At 48.5% G+C, this 19218-nt stretch overlaps 1 protein-coding gene across 4 annotated transcripts in view; it reads left to right on the top strand.

The window, feature by feature from the left end:
* The window catches only part of LOC135916549 (luciferin 4-monooxygenase-like), a 148690-nt gene that overhangs the window by 72979 nt on the left and 56493 nt on the right, over positions 1-19218 (top strand). For 2 of the 4 annotated variants that reach the window (XM_070528131.1, XM_070528126.1), the window contains exon 2: positions 8923-9130. The exons of 1 other annotated variant lie outside the window; for it this stretch is intronic. In XM_070528131.1, coding sequence (XP_070384232.1) covers positions 8983-9130 — 148 coding nt within the window. In that variant the 5' untranslated portion in view covers positions 8923-8982. Of the gene's footprint in view, positions 1-4720; positions 4751-6554; positions 6732-8922; positions 9131-19218 lie in introns of those variants that run through there. One more of the 4 variants, XM_065449970.2, reaches the window with a different exon arrangement.

Below are 19218 nucleotides of genomic sequence, written 5' to 3'. Positions count from 1 at the left end.
ACCGTGCGCTGCCACTGGCATTGTTTGCGCGATTTTTAAACCGACAAAGAAGTGACTGGCGTGGTTGAGGTAAAGTTAGGTGACACATGCTATGGAGAATACTTCAGTCATTAATTTGCTCAAGTCTCGTCGCAGCACCGCGCACCATCACGTGATAACGAGTATTCTTCCTCGCACGTTGCATTTCTGCCACTTTGGATCGGTTGTACGTGTGACGTCGAGGAGGTAAGATAACGACCGAGTAGGCCTTACAGTGAGACGCACGTGCGGTATCTTTCGAGCCCTTCGATCGCGGAGCCATGTTCAGCCTTAGGTGCCTCAGCAAATAAATCAGACTGGAAGTGGCCTATCGACCTCGAGTTCGCATTGGTAGACGTGCTAAGCACTGCCACTGCGTGCGCCAACAAGGTGCTTGATCAATTGCCTGCTATTTGCGACAATCCGTTTCGTAGCATGGCCGCGCGCTTGAGCGCAGCGAATCAATGGTCGCGTCAATCAGCGACAATGAATGAAGCGGCCATGGACGGAAATAAAAGGTGATTTTCACCGATGAGAGTGCCCTGCTGTCATTAACGAGTTTCGCGCGGTCATGAGTCATCCTCGTTTTCATTCACGGAATAAAAATGGGCCCAAGAGTGCTTTGCGATATTTTCTTTGTGAGCAGGCACGTACCCAGGAGGGAGGGGGGGAGGCGGGGGGGCCTGGCACCCACCTCCAAAATTAAGCGGCATAGTCCCCCCTCCCCCCTCCCCCCCACTTTCCCACCATCAATCCTCACACGCATTCATATAGCGCCGACAAATCCATCTATTCGGCGGTCAACATTATGCTGCCTTTTACAGCGAAAGCTGTATATCACGAACCTTCCGTAGTTTTCTCGGCGTCCATCAACAGAAAAAATCAGGTGAAAAATGCTGGTGATAGTGCAGAAAGGATCCAAGCTCAATGGCACACACCCCTGTGGGCTCTGGAACCTGTAACGCGCCCTTCGGGATCTTCGGGATGAGCCCACGTATAGGGAGTGCTTAACACTTGCTTCAACTCCGCCGCGGGTCGGCCCGATATTGCACTATCTTCTGGCCGACCCCCGGCGGAGGGGAAGCACTTTGCTTTTCGTTTGAGAGCTTTGACCGTCGCCAGCTTTTGCTGCCATTATATCGTCACAGAGTGAATGGTTGTCAATTTTTTCACTCTTTTTGGATGGCGGTAGTTATTGGCATCTCCTGGGGTGTGAAGGTCAGTTTTCTCATCGATTTGGTGCCCGCGTGATTAACTCGAGATGAGTTCAGTTGTCACCATCTATTCAACGATCACGCGCATTGCTGTTGCTTCGTTAGTTTAACCTGCTTTGTTTAGACTGATCCGGGGACTAGGAAAGGGATTCGATTTGTAGTCAGCTGGTCTGTATGCTCGTGGAACGAGTTTCGGCGGGAGAAAACGTCAGCTGTGTTGGACTTTTCCTTTTGCTTCATCATTTTCTAGAGTGACGGCTCGCTGCGACGCTGCCATATCCTCGGAACCATACACCCGTGATATAGGTTGTACGAGGTGGAAAATAAAATCATGCGAAACAGCTACGTACATCATTAGACCCTGCAATAACCCTTGAACCCTTAGGCAATATGACTGTCACCCGTTACCCCACATGTATTTTCCCTAATTGTACATGCACTTTTAGTGCAAGATTCACAACTGAAAACAAGAGTCGCAAGGAGTTGAGAAATTTAGCGATCTATTACGGTAGAGAGCCAAGGCAAGAGCCAAACAGGAAGGAAAAGTGAAAACTAACAAATTTTATCGTTGTTTGAGAAAATATTTTTGGATCAACGTCTTTTTATTTAAAAAGGAAGTAGAGAAAACGCCACCGGAAGTGGATAATAATTCCGTCTATTTTGAAAGACGCTTGTGCAGTTATCAGTCGAGCCGCCTGACGTAGCCACTTCTCTGCTGTGCTAATGTGGGTGTTTTTCTAACCTTTCGCTGTGGGCGCGGTACGTCTAGAACCGCAGCATCTTGTGCTCTACACGATTGTACAGCACTAGTGACCACGCATCGTTACGCAACTTCCAAAATAACATGAGTCGGCTTTGGCACTTAACTTGGAGGAGCAGTAAACAAGGGATCCGAAAGAACTGATTATTCCGCAAATATATATTTCTCGATAATTCGTCCAGGACCAATTAGAAAAAATGCGACTAGTAACCTCTATTTTACACTTTCGCTTGTGTACTTTTTCTTGGCAGTGTTCTTCCTGCGCTTCTGTCATGCGCGAGTCCACTTGATGTGGTTCCTTGTTTGAAAAGTAAAGGAGAGGTGTATCTCACAGGCGTACCTGTAAGATACACCTTATTTCAATTCTTTTTTGCAGGTTTACGCGTCTTTATGGCGAATGGTGGGCATTATTCACATTTGTACTAGTGAAGGTACCTCCCCCTCTCATTTGCATGGAGAAGTTACCTTGGGTTGCTCCCCCCCCAAGGTAACTTGGGGGGAGCAACCCAAGCAAAAAGTCAAAAAGTCAAGTCAAGCAAAAGCAACCCAGAGCAAAAAGCCATTTTGTTTCGGAACAGCACCAGGTTTGGCTTCGTGCACTGTCGCCGAAGAAAGCTACCAACAAAGTTGACTGACACCAGAAATGGGAAGTTTATTATTTATTTATTCAAACATAGCTTAGGTAGGTGCCCCCCTGACTTCACCTATTATGCACATTCACTTATAACTTCACAGTCATGCACTTAATAAAATTTTATCTTTCCAACAAAAATATGCACGTGTACAACACGCTTGGTTCACGTTCACTTGTTATTTCATAGTCACTGATAAGCACTTGTTGTTCGTGGCAATAAATAAATAAATAAACACGCACACATACAACTTCGCTTATAGAAGACATAGGCTTGACAGTCAGCAAAAGTAGTTGGCAAAGCGTCCGGCGTCAACCGTGTCAATTTCATAGGTGCCTCAGATAGTTCGCCCATCGACGTCCGCGTACAACGAGGTTGCTCGGAGATATTCGGATTTGAAGTGGCGTTCGCACACCTGCGCATATTGCTGACGGAAAAGACGCACGCAGTTAAATGGAGCATTCCGAAGCCGGCTCAACTGATCGACGAATGCAGCAAACGAATGGAGCCGCATAAATGGAGGGGCCTTGCGAAACGCTATTGCTTTTTTCGCAGCTAGTATAGTGTACTTTCAGGAGCAGTGTGCATGATTCCGCTTACCTTGGGGTCTCTCAACTGTGCAATAACGACGTCGTCGCGCTGCACCATACGTTGCCATTCGGCTCTTCACTAGGAAGCTCTCAGGAAGGTCGCGCAAGATCACCTATTTTTTTTTTTGGTTCACCTTATTCGGCAATATAATGCTACAGCCTAACCTAACTATGCCTAATGATGTCTATAATACTGAAAATTCATGAAGATACATCCAGTAGTTACTTGGTGAACTCTAATATTAAACTTAATCCCTTGGTATTGCGAGGAGTGTGAAGTGATACGTTAACCTAGGAGTTTGAAAATAGCCAATAAACACTTTTATTTTGAGTCACGGGACCACACGATACCTTGGGTGTACTGGGGCCTCTATAGGCACAAAGGCCCCATCACCCGCAACCAAGTGCGAAGCTCCGCCCCCTTCACGCGCTGGAGCAACACCTCCTAGACAGCTAGGAGGGATTGGCTCGAGACGCAGCTGCCGCGCAAGTAGCGCGCACCTGTCGCCGAGGCGCGCGCTCATTGGTGCAATGATTGGACACCGGGCACCGCTCGCCGCTCCGCAGCTGCCTCTGCTCTCGCGACAACGGCAAACATGCCTCGACCAAAGCAGGTGAGCGTTGCTTCTGCGCCACGCGCCAGAACAGCCAGGGATGGGCGGCGCTACCGTATTCTAACGGGGGAAGAGAAGCAAGCGCACAAATAAGGAGCCACTGTATAATGCTTCGCACCACGATAATTCCGCTTAAGGGAGTGTCGGCCGTATTTTTCAGCGTTCAGTGGATAATTATAACATGCAGCTCGAAATTCTGAAAATAAAACCCAGAACAGGGAGGGACACCGTATCGCTGACGCAAGTGAATAAAATGGAGGCTTTAGTGCGTCAAATGCGCGAGTCGGCGATACCCGAGCGTCCAGCTCGTTACGCAATAAAACTTGTTTGCGCTAGTCCGTATCTTTACCTTCTCGTCCTTGTCTCTTTTGTGCAGTATCTTTTTTCCTAAGCAGCTTGTTATCGCTGGTTGTTCCGGTCTTGCTTATTCTCGAGGCCGCATTGAACTCCCCGCGACGCACGCACTACGAACCGTCGCCCATGCACCTCGAAGCGCCTTTGCCTCCTTGGCGACCCCTGGCGGCGCGTTGGACGTCCGACCCTCGCCTGCGATCTGATGCGCGCGCGTGTGTGCGCCGACGTCGGCCCAGAAGTCCAGGCGTCCCTCCGCGTCCCCTCCCCCGCCTGTCTGATGAAGAGGCAAAACGATTAATCGAGTTTCCAAATAGCGGCTGCGGTCGATAGCCTTTCGGTCGGCGGGGCCGCTTAAAGTGGGTTCCACCGCCGCTAGACGGACAGTGGGCCAGAAACCAGGCAGCGACAAGCTTCGGCATGTTCGATAATGCTGCCGGAGTTCGGCGCTTCGCCCGTCGCTGTCGTCTTGTGGCGACGCGCTAGCTTCCGAGGGGACGGTCTCCGCGCCGAACGCTCCTCTGTTGGCGCGGCGTGGCCGCTCACGTGGCCTCCGTTGTTTCCTGGCGAGGTACGTGCTTTCGGCGAACACCGCACGGGAATCGGCATTCTCGTTCGATACCTGGCCGTGGGGCCGCAAACGCGGGAATGTGGCGAGCACATGTCTGCGATGTCTCGATGCAGGACGCGCCCTCTTTCAGGCGGTGTCCGCTTTCCTTCTTGTCCCACCGTTTCCTGGCGTAACGGCCAAAGTGCTTTTCATTCAACGCGCTGGATTCCCCTGCCAAGAAGCCCCTTTGAAGAGAACTAGCGAATCGTAAAAATGCAGCCTTGTATCCATTATGGCAGCAATTAAAAGAAAACCTGGCAGCGCTTTGTCGGCACACCCTCACCTTCCCTGTATCCGAGCTTAAGATATGCGATATGCGCTGCGCCTAATGCGCCCAATTCTTGACCAATTATGTCAGATATCATTGATGCAGGAGAGTTATATCTTGCACGTGGTCCAAGAATGAAATGTGACAGATTTCACATAACTGCTGACAGAAATATACCGGGTGTCCCAGCTAACTTTAGCCGGAGTTTAAAATTATGCGAATTACACGTAACTGGACATAACCAAGGTAATATTTGCCGTCGCTTCGAGATATTCAAACTATTATTCTTTTCATTCCGCCGAAGTAGATAATTAGTCTTGATTAATTAATCAACTTCTCACACAATATAGTTAGATGAAAAGTGTGAATGAGAAAATTGTAGCGCGACATCAAAAAACTCCCGATACATCTTTCTGTTGCTCAATACGTGCTACATAAAGGTGTTTTTCCGAGCGTAAGAGAAGCCCGCGAATACACGCCGCTTGCCTCGAGCGACCAGTCGCGCGGCAATTTTTCGTGTATTCGTGGGCTTCTCTCATGCTCGGAAAAACAGTTTTATGTAGCACGTATATTGAGCACCAGAAAGCTGTATCGGGAGTTTTTCATGTCGCTCTACAATTTCTTCATTGACACTTTTAATCTAGCTATAATATGCGAGAAGATGATTAATTTATTAAGACTAACTATCTAATTAGGCGGAATGAAAATATAATTTGAGTATCTCCAAGCGACGGCAAACAACATTACCTTGGTTCTGTGCCGCTACGTGGCATTCGCATATCTTTAATGTTTGGCGCAAGTTACGTGGGGCACCCGGTATATATTACACGTGGGCTCCTCGCGAGAAATGTCGTTGCAGTGCCCCCCCCTCCCCCCCATGTCTATAATAATTATGGCATGTCTATAATAATTATAGAGTCAGATAACACGACTTTCATTCTCCTCGAGGTACCGTGAGGCTAGTCTTTTAGATAAGAAGGCTTATGAGTCCATAGTAAGTATACATTCTTTCGCTTAGCATCACTGATGGCTCTAGAACGTTTCAAAATACGCCCGTGAGCGCGGTTGCCTTTGTCCTACTGCCATGCACAAGCTTCATCATGTATTTCACATGCGGTAGGTTGGAGTACAGCTAAATGTTGTTTATGCTTTGCAATAAAGACGTTCATCGCACAGCACGTAACTCATTTTAGAGCTGGAACGATGCCAGACAGATAAAATGACGCAAAATGTCATAGCGGCTTGTGGTTCGAAGGGGCACGGTACTCGTGTCTGTGTGGCTTGAGTGTCCATGTGGTCAGCACTTTGCAAATGCGTTTCCGCTCAGACTGGGCAAGTGCATGCGCTGAGACATCGTTCCCCATCCTCACGAATCACCGGTGAAAGCGTTCCAGGCAAGAGTAGCACGCTGAACTAAATCGTCGGTGCGCTCTCCTTGTCTTGCGCAATGTTGTGTAGCTCGTTCAAGCATGTGCACATTTCTTTCCTCTTCTTGAGCGGTGAACCATGCCGTGGGGCTGCTGCACTGTTCGAGATGTGGGCCCCCCGCCGAAGGTGATCTTCGGTGACGGCCTCGTCCTGCGTTCGAGCAACGTGGACCTCAAGGTGCCCCTCGTGCTTCTGGCGGAATACCTCGAGCCCGTCTTCCGCCGCCATGGACCCAAGGCGGCCTTTGTAGGCACTCTCTTATTCTTTTTCGACTCAGTACGCGTGGATAGAGAGAAATAGAAGAGAGGAAAAGCAGGGAGGTTAATGCGTATGAGATTCCTCTAAAGATCGCGGCTAGCTTGTTAATCCAGACACAAACATCCGAGACCAAGCAGACGCTGTCAGTATACGGTCACTCAATACAGCACGCGCATGCAGACGAACGCTGCGTTGTTCAGCTCAATTTGCTTGTATATCTGATCAGGCGAAGTGCACACCCGACTGTTACGCATGAAGGTTTTTGGGTCTTCTGATGCGGTAAGTTACCCAGTTGACATGTTCAATATTCCGCGAGAACACTGCGAAAATGAATTTATAGGTGACCCGGAAAATTTCAAGCGACTAGTAAAGCTACACAGAAATGATTTATCGAAAGGTCGCGCACTATCTAATGCAGGGCTTCATTAAAAATGATAATCAACTGAGACTCCGAACCAGTCGTCTTTTCTAAGAAGTTCTTTGAACACGCTTGCTATTAAATCCCTAGATACCTAATCCCCATCCGCAGCAGAAACGAACAGACTATGATGGATCGGACACGGAGAGGGCGCTCGACATTAGAGCTGCACGTTCCCCGTCATCACGCGATCTATACCACTCTTATTTCTCATCGCCATTGTGAACAAGAGACCTGTGTGGGCCTCAGAAGACCATCATTTCTTAACGCAAAGCTTCCTTGGCGAACACTCCCGGACTTCGCTGACCGTAGCTGCTGCTGCCCGCTGTTGGGTGCTGCTCTCTTGCTGAATAAATCACACGCAAGACAGAACTCATACAACGACTGAACTTTACGTAGCCCCGTTTGACTGCCCCTACTGATGTTCCGGTTGCCCCCTGTGTTCTCCTTGAAATTACGCTGTGAAAAAAAAAAAACGAAGGTACCTAAGTTTTCTCAGTGCAACAAATGTACGCCTTCAAGTATAATGCATTTATTAAAGCGAAGCTTTCTGTCTTCCTTTCCGGGGTTCGGCGCATCTGATCAGCCGGCTTTCTTGCTGAGTAAGTGGGGCCGGTCCTGGAGAGAGAGAGAGAGGAAAGGCAGGGAGGTTAACCAGACGCACGTCCAGTTTGCTACCGCGCACTGGGTATAGCGACTAAAGGAGAGAGTGGAATTCTGGGGTCTCACGTGCCAGAACCACGATCTGGTTATGAGGCACGCCGTAGTGGGGGACTCCGAATTAATTTTGACAAGCTGGGGATCTGTAATGTTCCCCCAATGCACCGGACACAGGCGTTTTTGATTTTCGCCCCCACCTAAATGCGGCCGCCGCGGACGGGATTTGATCCCGCTACCTCGTGCTTAGTAGCGCAACACCATAGCCGCTAAGCGACTAAAAGAGAGAAAGGCAGGGATAGATAGAGCACTATAAAAATATATATAAAAGAGCACGATATAAAAGAGCACTATATGGGATGCTGCGCAGCAAGCCCAATAGTCGCAGAGACTTGTCGACTTGGGCTACTGCAGGACTGTTCTTGTCGCTTTCTGCGCCAGCGAAGCGAATGGCTATGGTTCAAGGATCTCCGTTTACGAAAAGCTATGGTGCCTACTGAAAGCATGCAAGCACTGGATGTGGGGCGTCCAGTACTTATTGCAAGACCCTTCGCGGTGACGGTGCTTGTAGCTTAGTAAAACGCATGCAAATGTGATCAACCAGTGACTGCAGCATGACGACGACCTGCCGGTCTTGCTCGGGCAATTTCTCAAGAGCTGAGGGCAGGTCCATGCGGCCGTGGCGCCTTGCAAGTAAGAGGATAGAGGGCACCCTGGGAATGTAGGCCAAGAATAAGTAGCAATAGTAAAATGGGCTGCTCCCGGAGATGGCGTGATGAAAAGTGGGCCAGTGCCAGAGATAGTTTAATCCTCGGTCGCGTGGTGGGGGTTCTCGTGTCCTGCTGATTTGCCGAGCAGGCACGACATTGCTACGCTGCGAAACGCGTTGCAGACGATGATAAGTTTGATAGCATTTAATTAACCGCTTCACGAAAGCTTCATTTCACATAGATTCCAAAATGCGCGTTTGATCTGCATATATTTTTTAAATGTCTGCGGCTGCACGTTCCATGTCAAGTATGTCTTGAGAGGGGATGCCATGTTCTTGGCGCAAATTGAGTATTGTGGGAGATTTGATTCAGAGCCATGCACCATGCGACACAGATCGATGCCGTGACAGGGGCGTCAACGAGCTACCAAGACCTGTGGGAACAGGCGGCCGCCATGGCATCGGCGTTCCAGCAACGAGGACTGACGCCCGGCGCCAAGGTCTGCTTCCACTGCTCCAATCACGTCATGATGTGGCCGTCATTCTTGGGAATAACGAGCATCAACGGAGTGATCATTATGGCCAAGGCTTCACTTACAGTTCGTAAGTTTCACAGCGTGGCCGGCGTGCTTTGTAGCCTGCAATGAACATTTATTGCATTAGAGCTCGCGCCAGCCTTCCAGTGGAAAGACCAGGCAAGGTCGTGATGGTCTTCCTGCTTGAAAGCTTGGCGCGTGCGTCGTTTAGAAGACTGTTTTGGGCGTAATCAGATTTCTTCACTGAATTCTAACACAAAGTACACACTTTATGCCTTTTCAGGCTTAAGTGTAACTGATGGTGCCTCTCATATATTAACTAAATTATCCTGTCCCACTCCGTAATAAAACATTTCGTGAAACAGCGTAAAAATGCGGCAACATTGTGTAACCAATCATTTTGTTCATGGGATATTCTCTTTTTTGGCTAGTGAGATTGCTCAGCTTTAGAAAGTAATCAAGTTTGAGTGGTATGCATGTAAATTTTTAGCCGCCACTAATGTGGTCACACTCACATGTTTCCATAAGCTGCAAAAACAAACTTATCCTTCCGATAAATCATAAAAATGCCCTTTTTTATTTCTCAAGCGAAGGGCAAATGCAAGGGAATGGTGGAATAAACGTTTCTTTTTCTTTAACATAATTATATTTTCCTGGTTTGTAATAGAGGCATCCTGGTAAACACGTGAGGGTGCAATGTAGTTACTACAAAATACATGCACACATGGCAGTAAAGCTTTCTTAGATCATACGTTATGGATAATGGTGAGGGGCCCTGCAATGTCGCCTAACATAAATAAATAATGCGAACACAAAATCCCATACTAATTTAACTTGTACCAAAGAACTGACATCGTTGACTGGTACTTTGAGCAAGACTGTTGCTATATTATTCTATGCTCCATTAAAAAAAAGAAAGATATGACCATCCCAGCAGAGAGAGAGAGAGAGATAAAAGAAAGGGCAAAACCAGACAGGCTAACCAGAAGAGAAAATCCAGTTTGCTACCCTACACTTGGGAACAGAAGATATAAGAAAATACAGCGAGAGAGAGAAAGAGAGAGAGAGAGAGAGAGAAAGAGAGAGATAACAGACACATGATCACAACCGGTCCCTATCCCCGCACACTATCACAGCACTTGGATCACTTGTCGCACAACGAAACACCAATTCAGGCTACAACCGCTTGTGCAACTCTGTTGTCCTTAAAAACTGTAGCAGTACCTTCGTCGCCCTCAGCTGCGATGAGGTCGGTATTCCGAAATGGTTTGGTCCAGGCACGTACCCAGGGGGGGGGGCCCGCCCCCCCCCCGAAATCAGATGGCATACCCCCCCCCCCCTCCCTACCCACGCACCACTCCTCACACATTCCTAAAGCGCTGCCAGATCAATGTTGAGACTTGGCAGCTATTCATCGGTCAGCATTATGCTGCCTTTTTCACTCCTTTTGGATGGCGGTAGTTATCAGCATCTCTTGGGATGTGAAGGCCAGTTTTCTCATAGATTCGGCGCCCGCGAGATTAACTCGAGATGTGGTCACTTGTCACCATCCATTCAACTGTCACGCGCATAGCTGTTGCTTTTGTTAGTTCAACCTTCTTTGTTTAGGCTCATCCTGGGACCAGGAAAGGGATGCGGCTGTTAGTCAGCTGGTCTGTACTCTCGTGGAACAAGTTGCGGGCGGAGAAGACGCCAATTGCGTTTAACTTTTCCTTTTGCTTCATTATTTCCTTGAATGACAGCTCGTCGCGACGCTGGCAGATTCCCGGAATCATATACATGTGATATGGGTTAGATAAGGTGGGAAATAAAATAATGTGAAACAGCGTCCATCACGAAAACCTGCAATAACCCTCAAACCCATAATCAAGATGACTGTCGCCCGTTACCTCGTCTGGTTTTTCCCTAATTGTATAGCACTTTCCGTGCAAAATTGGCAACTGGAAACAAAAATCGCAAGGAGTTGAGAAATCAAGCGATCTACTAAGGGAGCGAGCCAAGGCAACAACCAAACTGCAAGGAAAAGCGAATTTAACATCAAATCTTACAAATATAACCGTTGCTTCATAAAGTATTTATGGATCAACATCTTTTTATTTAAATAGGAAGTAGAGAAAACGCCGTCGGAAGCGGAGAACAATTACGTGTTTTGAATGACGCTTCTACAGTTATCGGTCGAACCGCCTCACGTAGCCACTTCTCTATTGTGCTTATGTGGGTGTTTTTCTAACCTTTCGCGGTGGGCGCAGTACGTCTACAATCGCAGTATCCTGCGCTCTACGCGGTTGTATGGGACTGGCGGCCACACAGCGGTACGCAACTTCCCAAATAACATCACGAGTCGTTTTCGCACTTGGAGCAGTAAACGAGGAATCCAAAAGAACTGTGATTGTTCCGCAAATATATATTTCGCTGTAATTCTTCCAGAACTAATACAAAAAATGCTACTATAGTCGGAGACAACTTAAGTCTACAGTGAAGCCTCGCCCACGCCCTCATTACAAACAGCCACTGTTCCTCCACGAGGCTGCAAATAATCAGTACTTCAAACTTTTCCTGTTACCCAAATAAGGCGGTAACCACAAAAAAGTCAAGTTATTAGTGCTTAATTTTACACGTTTTCCCTCGCCTATTACAGTGGAATAACGAAAGCCTAATTCTTTATTGAACTGAAATGCTTGCTTCGCTGCAACTATTTATTGTCAAGCTTCACTTCAGTTGGCAGTGAAGTTTCATGAGTAAACCAGCTCAGCAGTGAAAAGAACTGTACCGCAGACTTTTGAAGAGTGAAATATACTCAGACTCCGTACACTTTGTCCATGTCTGCTGCATACCTCATTGGTTCCGCCGATGGAAAAACTCTTCAAGAACAGCGGACGATCCGGAGCTATCAACCACGACGCCATTTTGATAAGGCCGCATGACCATGATTTTGTTTGCTTCTGTGATTAACTGGCGGAGTAATATTGCTACATGCGTGTGGTATTTGTTTGAACGAGGCACGTAGGTGCCATCACTCCAGAAAAGAGGAGGAAGAACGAACTGGGCTCGCGCTGTGAATCTAACCGGTCAGTGCTGCAAGCGTTGTTGTAAATATAACCTATAAATAGTTTCTCGTCTTACTGACTCGTCTTTCGCGTAAGATAGATAGATAGAATAAACTTTAATGTCCAACGGAAAAAGGTGATCTACCCACCCCCTGACGCACAGGTCAGGGGGCGAGTGCCGCCGCCTCAGATGCAGGCTGGGAGGTCTTGGGTCCCAGCAGCCTCTTCGGCCAGTTGGACGAGCCGGAGCTGGAGCTCAGGGTCCGAGCTGCGCAGCAGGGTCTCCCAGGTGTCTCTACTATCTATTTTGTGCGTTCCCCCGGCAGAGTACGGACATTCACATATTATGTGGTCGAGGGTCCCTCTCGCCCCACAAAGATTACATTTATCGCTCCTGGCCTCGGGGAACATGTGGTTCGCCATAACCGGGTGCGGATATGTATAAGTTTGTAGTCGTCTCCACGCGACTGCTTGTCTGTTGTTTAATTTTGGGTCTGGCGGGGATACCAGTCTACGAGCCAATCTATAATGCTGCGTGATCTCCCCATATTTTAGCATGCGCTCTCCGCTCCCTCGGTCATCGAGGGGCCCCGTAGCGGCTCGGCGGTGGAGATCTCGAGCCAGCTCGTGGGCCGCCTCGTTGCCGGGGACGGCTTCATGCGCCGGAGACCAAATTATTTGAATTTTTCTATCTAGCTTTCTCTGGCCTAGGATTCTTGCCGCTAAGGGCGAGATCCTTCCCTTGCTAAAATTTTGTATGGCAGTTTTGCTGTCACTGATCACAAATTTCGCGTCCGTTCCAGCGCAAGCTAATGCGATCGCAATTTCCTCGGCAACTTCTATGTTGCGCCCGCGAAGAGTGACAGCAGTCACGGGAATACCCCGGCCGCTGACGGCCGTTGCCACCGTAAAACTGCCGCTACCTCCCGCCGCGTCTACATAGGCCACCTCATGCTCCGAGATATTACCGAATCTAATTTTTAATGCTTCGGCTCGTTTATGCCTCCTGTCTTTGTTATGTTCCGGGTGCATGTTTTTTGGCAGAGGGGGGATAATCAGATTTTTTCTAATTTCCCTATCTACTTCCACCTTTTGGGTGGGGCCTCTGTCCGGGTTTATTCCAACTTTGGCCAATATGGCTCTTCCTGTCTTCGTGGTGCTAAGTCTCTCAACTTGAGAGGTTCGCACCGCTTCCGCCAGTTCTGCCCATGTGTTGTGCACTCCTAGAGCCATCAGTCTCTCTGTTGATGTACACATGGGCAGTCCCAGCGCTCGTTTTACGCATTTTCTCATTAGAGAATCAATCTTTTCTCTTTCCACCACTTTCAAATCGAGATATGACGTTGCATAGCTCACCCGGCTGAATATGTACGCCTGTATTAGCTTAAATAAATTTTTTTCCTTTAGCCCTCGACCTTTGCTGGCCACCCGCCTAATTAGACTCAGGGTCTGTAATGCGTGGTTCTGCAGCCTCTTGAGGGTCTCGCCATTGTAGCCGTGTGACTGGAGAATCGCGTAAGAATATCTACAGAGGTTCTACAGCTACCTTAATTCTACACAAGAAAAGCAGGGAGATACCTATAGAGAAAGGGGTCAGACAGGGAGACACAATTTCTCCAAAGCTATTCACTGCTTGCTTAGAAGAATTCAAGCTATTAAGCTGGGAAGGCCTAGGAGTAAAGATCGACTGCGAATATCTCAGCAATCTTCGGTTTGCCGATGACATTGTTCTATTCAACAACAATGCAGACGAGTTACAACAAATCATTGGAGACCTTAACAGAGAGAGTGTAAGAGTGGGGTTGAATATTAATATGCAGAAGATAACGATAATGATAAATAGCCGGGCAAAGGAACAAGAAATCAGGATCACCAGTGGGGCCTCTAGAGACTGTGAAGGAGCACGCTTACCTAGGTCAATTAATCACAGGGAACCCTGATTATGAGAAGGAAATTCACAGAAGAATAAAAATGGGTTGGATCGCATACGGCAGACATTGCCAGCTCCTGACTGGAAGCTTGCCATTATCATTGAAAAGTAAGATGTGCAATCAGTGCATTTTGCCAATGCTGACATATGGGGCAGAGAGTCGGAGACTGACAAAGATGTTTGAGAGCAAGGACCACGCATAGAGCGATGGAACGAAGATTGCTAGGCATAACATTAAGATACAGAAAGACAGTTGTTTGGATCAGAGAGCAAACGGGTATAGACGATATTCTAATTGACATCAAGAGGAAAAAATGGAGCTGGGCAGGTCATGTAATGCGCTGGTTAGATAACCGTTGGACCATTAGGGTTGCAGAATGGCTACCAAGAGAAGGAAAACGCAATCGAGGATGACAAAAGACTAGGTGGAGCGATGAAATTAGGAAATTCGCGGGCGCTAGTTGGAATCGGTTGGCGCAGGACAGGGGTAATTGGAGATCGCAGGGAGAGGCCTTCGTTCTGCAGTGGACTTAAAACAGGCTGATGATGATGATGATGATGATGACGACGACGACGACGATGCTGATGATGATGATGATGATGATGATGAAGGTGATGGGCCCCCCTCGAAAAAAAATCCTGGGTACGTGCCTGGTTTGGTCTGATAATGGTATTTGACCACAGCGAGCTACCGCCATTGCAAGCGAGCGTCGCTGTGCGATGTAGCGAGCACAGTCACACAGAACGTGCTGAAGGATCTCCTCACGGCCACTGTCATCACACCACGCATTGTCGGCCATTTCGATGCAAAAACCAAAATGGTTCGTAAAAGCCACTCCTAGCCATAGCCGACAAAGCAGAGCGGCCTCGAGTCGGCAGAGTCCAGTTGGGATGCGAAGGTGGAGCGAAGAGTTCAGATGGTGCAGCCAGTTTTGAAAACTTGGGGTGTTCCACATGGAGCGCTTGCACGAGATATCACGTTCTCTAAGTTTTCTAGTGGCATATGACCTTGATAGGCGTATCGATCTCTCTTTGCTACCTTGACGATCTGACCAAGCAGTGTTATTCGCGTGCTCTTTACCCATGACGCCGCAGCGACTTGAAAGGCACTGAAATGTCGCATATAGTGTCCTTTCTCGGCCAAGGTATGGATAAGTTATCTAATCTCGGATACAAGGCGGGGGGGGGGGTGTATTCTGTAATTGCTTATCTAGTGGACATGTCGATTTCGCCTGCTGCTGACGTGCTGATTGAATGGGGCCGCCTGTCTACAACTGACGTGTACATCTAGTCAGGCCCAGCCAGTCAGAACTTCAGCAGCAGACCTCAATAGACATTTTGTAAGTGTCCACTAAGTGTACACTTACAAAATACCCCTCCCTCTTCCCAAATGGTTCGCGTGGCCCGCGTCGCAGGTCTTATAGCGAAGATTGCAGTGCTGCCTTCGAGTCGTTGAATATCGCCCATCTTCGAGGTTGTTCGTGGCTGCATGACGCGACGAAGCGCAACGCGAATAGCTGCAAGTTCCGCAGCCGTTGATGTCGTACGTATTGAAAGTGATGATGACGATGAGCTAGGCGACTGAAAATGGCCACCCTCGTGAGATTTTATAATCGCTCTTTGGAAGTCTCTGCGTCTGTGATTTTCCCCTAATGAAATTTGGGAACATTCCATTTACCGTTTTCTGAGAGCCCACTTCGCCTTGTCCCTTTCTCCTCCGCTGCCACAACAGCCGCCCTCTCATCGGGCGTGTGGCGAGCCCGCTGAACGCAGGGCTCTCACTCGCTCTCGCCTGCGACCACCGTCGTGCTCAGAGTTACGCACGCTGTCATTTCAGTTCAGTGCAAAACAGACTGCCACGCTTATGAAGTGCTCAGTCGTCAATGACAGTGTCTTTTGCGAGATGGCACGTTTTCGAACGAGATGGTTTTGCGTTCTAAGGTGTAACCGTCAATATAATCAAAGACAGCAAGGACGTCATTCTGCGGCGTTCTACATGCTGAACACGAGGTCGCGGGTTTGATTACCGGCCGCGTTCCGCTTCGGACGGAATCAGAAAAACGCTCGTGCACCGTGCTTTGGGTGCATGTTAGAGAAACCCAGGCATACAAAATTATCCAGGAGAGAACGCAGCGGAAGAAATGACAGGCACAAAGAATACAGTGTGCGCGAGACAAGCGCCGACTAATAACTGAATTTTATTGCAGCCAACTACTCCTTTATATGTGCGCAGAGCCTAATAACATTTCCACACACAATGTGCCTTGCGAAAAACCTCCGAAAATCATATCTATCATTTCAGAAAACCATGCCATGCTATTTCTAACGGTCGCGCGTGCTCAAAAAACCACTTTAAACGCTTGAATGCCAGAAACTAACAATAAACAACAACAACAACAGCAACAACAACAACAACAACTAGAGGAAGCCATTGAGATACTCGATCTCAGCGTCACTGAGTGAGATACCGGGCTTGCTGATGCAACTATCTCCCACTTCATAGATAAAAAAAAAGGGCTTCGACAAGTTCATGCTCAGTTTTATCCCTTCCCTTCTTTAATTATTGGGTTTTTCTTCCCGCTGGGGCAAGATTCACTTCAATCGCCTTAAATAAAGTTTATTACTACTACTACTCTATAGAATACAGGGACACACCCGCGTCGCTTACAGTGCTCAGCTAAAAAGTATCCCACTTTGTTGCGCACATTGAAACCCTGTTCTTTTGCCTTCTCATTAAATCACCTCTGGAGTCTGTCATATGTATTGGCCACCACAACCCCGGGGAATCTTGCAGATAACGTTCGAAGTGCATTCTGTAGACCGAGTCATGTAGTTGCGTCGTACAGAGTGATGGTGCTACAACGAAGCACAAAATACAGCTGTATATACACAGTGGCTTCGCAACGTAATATGCGCATCGTCCTAGAAGAGGCACAGCACGAAGCCAAACGCACCGCGGGCTGAGAAACACCGGCATTGCCATGCCCACTAGCACAGGGCGGCAAAATGTATTCAGCCATCGCTTTCGTTGATCTGCGAATTTTCGCGTTATTGATCCACCTTCCTTGCAAAAACACACGTGTCGTATTCGCGAGTTGAATTACACGAATCGATTCGCTAGACGACTCAACGACCGGCGTCCTCAGTTAATTGACGCTGTCTTAGTGTCTGAAAGCAGAAATAACTTTCATATCGAAGCCACCTGCAATACTTATGATTCAGGTACTGAAAATAGTTTACATAGAGACGACGAAGGAATAAAACTGGCCGGACGCAAACGTTTGTGAAGCATCTCGATCAATATTTGCGACGGGCATGTCTAGACACTCGGTTCGTGCACTTTTTCTGCCTGGAAAAACCCAAGTCCTCGGGCAGGGCAACTGCGTGCTCATTTAGCCCCAGAATGGGTACCGCAATGCCCGCTGAAAAAAAAAAATGCTTAATAGTTATTTCTTTAACTTACACACGCTATGCATGTAAAGTACGCCCGTGTACCATGCATTGGGTGCACGTTAAAGAACCATAGTTTGTCAAAATTCATCCGGACTCTTTCATTACGTCGTACCTCATAATCAGACCGTGGTTTTGGCTCGTAAACTGCAGAATTTAACTTTTTTTCTTTCTCTCCATTACGCTCGAATCGTTCGTAAGAGAGAATTCCAGCCAACCCTTATGCTGGGCATGTTTTAGCGAAGGCTGCCAGACAATGGAAAATAGTACTTACGAACCAAAAGCTCTGTGAATACTGCCCCAGATGTGTGTCGCCGCAAGAAAAGTGTAAAAATCATTGATTGATTGATTGATTGATTGATTTATTGATTGATCGATTGATTGATTGGGTTTAACCTCCCGAAGAAACACTGAGGCTATGAGAGACAGTGTGGTGGAGGGGGCTCCGAATTAATTTTGACAACCTGGTTTCTTTAACGTGCACTCAATGCACGGTGCATCAATTCCGTCCCCATCGAAATGCGGTCGCCGCCGCCGGGATCGAACTAATGACCCCAAATTCAGCGAAGTGTAAAGATTGAACTGTGGCTTAGTGGCGGCATTTGCTTTCACGAAGCTGCATGTTGTTATTGCAATTGAAGAGCTGCAGCGGACCGCCTGCGCAGCGTGCGTAACGAGAAAAGGCAGGCCGTGAACTGTTAGCAACGAACGGGTTGCTATAAAACAAATCTAATTTGTTCTTCAAGACGGCCGAGTTTCTTCTTTTTTTATTATATTCAAGCGTATTTTCGGTACAGGCGCCGAGCGCAGGACTCGGCTGCCCTTAAGGGCTCAAAGCCTGAGACGTTCACTTACCTGACATTACGCGTCGTCGATAACTCGTTTCATACTTTATAGTAGACGATTAGCAACGACGAACAATTTCGTGCCGCGCTTGATTAACTGAAGGCGCCCAGAACAAGCGTAGCAAGCGGATGCCCTCGCGCTTGTGACACCCACGTGCTCGCGACTATAGACGGCACTTCTCCCGCCCGGCCACACTGCCCGTGTCTCTCGCGAGTGCCTATTGACGCTAAGCAGAGCGCACTGTTCGTGATTGAGAAAGCGAGGAGCCGCGTCAACTCTTCTTCCCGAGTGAGCCCGACGCATCGACCGCATATCGGCGATATGGCCCGGTGGTGTTGTTGCTGCGCCCGCCTGCGCTCATCTCGTGGCGCGCGGGCCAGCCCCGTTTCTCTGAAACGAGCCGGCGTGGACGACGCGCGTCCCCTCCGCGATAAGGGGAACAAGCACGCGCGAGGGGAAAAATAGTTTTCAATGCCAGCGGTCGAGGCCGAAAACGCGCTGACCGGCCGCGAGGGATGTGCGCTCCGCGCCGTGGTTTATGCTAATGGTCCGCACCGGCGGCGGCTTGGTCTATATCTCAGCCCCGATTTGGAGCCGAACCGCCGCCTAGGGCCACTTGTCCGGGCTAATGGCGAGCGGCGACCGCTTGCAGGGGAAAAGGGGGCGAGCGAGGGAGGCCGCGATAAGCGCCGATCGTTCCGTGTTTGACTTTGCCTGCTCCACCGCCCCGCTACACGCCCCCCCCCCCCTTTCTTCATCTCTCTTCCCCTCCCTGTCAACTTTCCATTTTGCAAGAACATGGTGGAGACCCGTACACGTACCATATGGCTGTGCTTACGGTTGTCGAGAAATTAAAAAAAAATAATACTAAAGGAAGCAAGC

Source organism: Dermacentor albipictus, chromosome 1, assembly GCF_038994185.2.
Source record: "Dermacentor albipictus isolate Rhodes 1998 colony chromosome 1, USDA_Dalb.pri_finalv2, whole genome shotgun sequence".
NCBI classification, from domain to species: Eukaryota; Metazoa; Arthropoda; class Arachnida; order Ixodida; family Ixodidae; genus Dermacentor; species Dermacentor albipictus.
The sequence above is the reverse complement of the archived record's forward strand: the minus strand, read 5'-3'. Positions and strand labels throughout refer to the sequence as shown.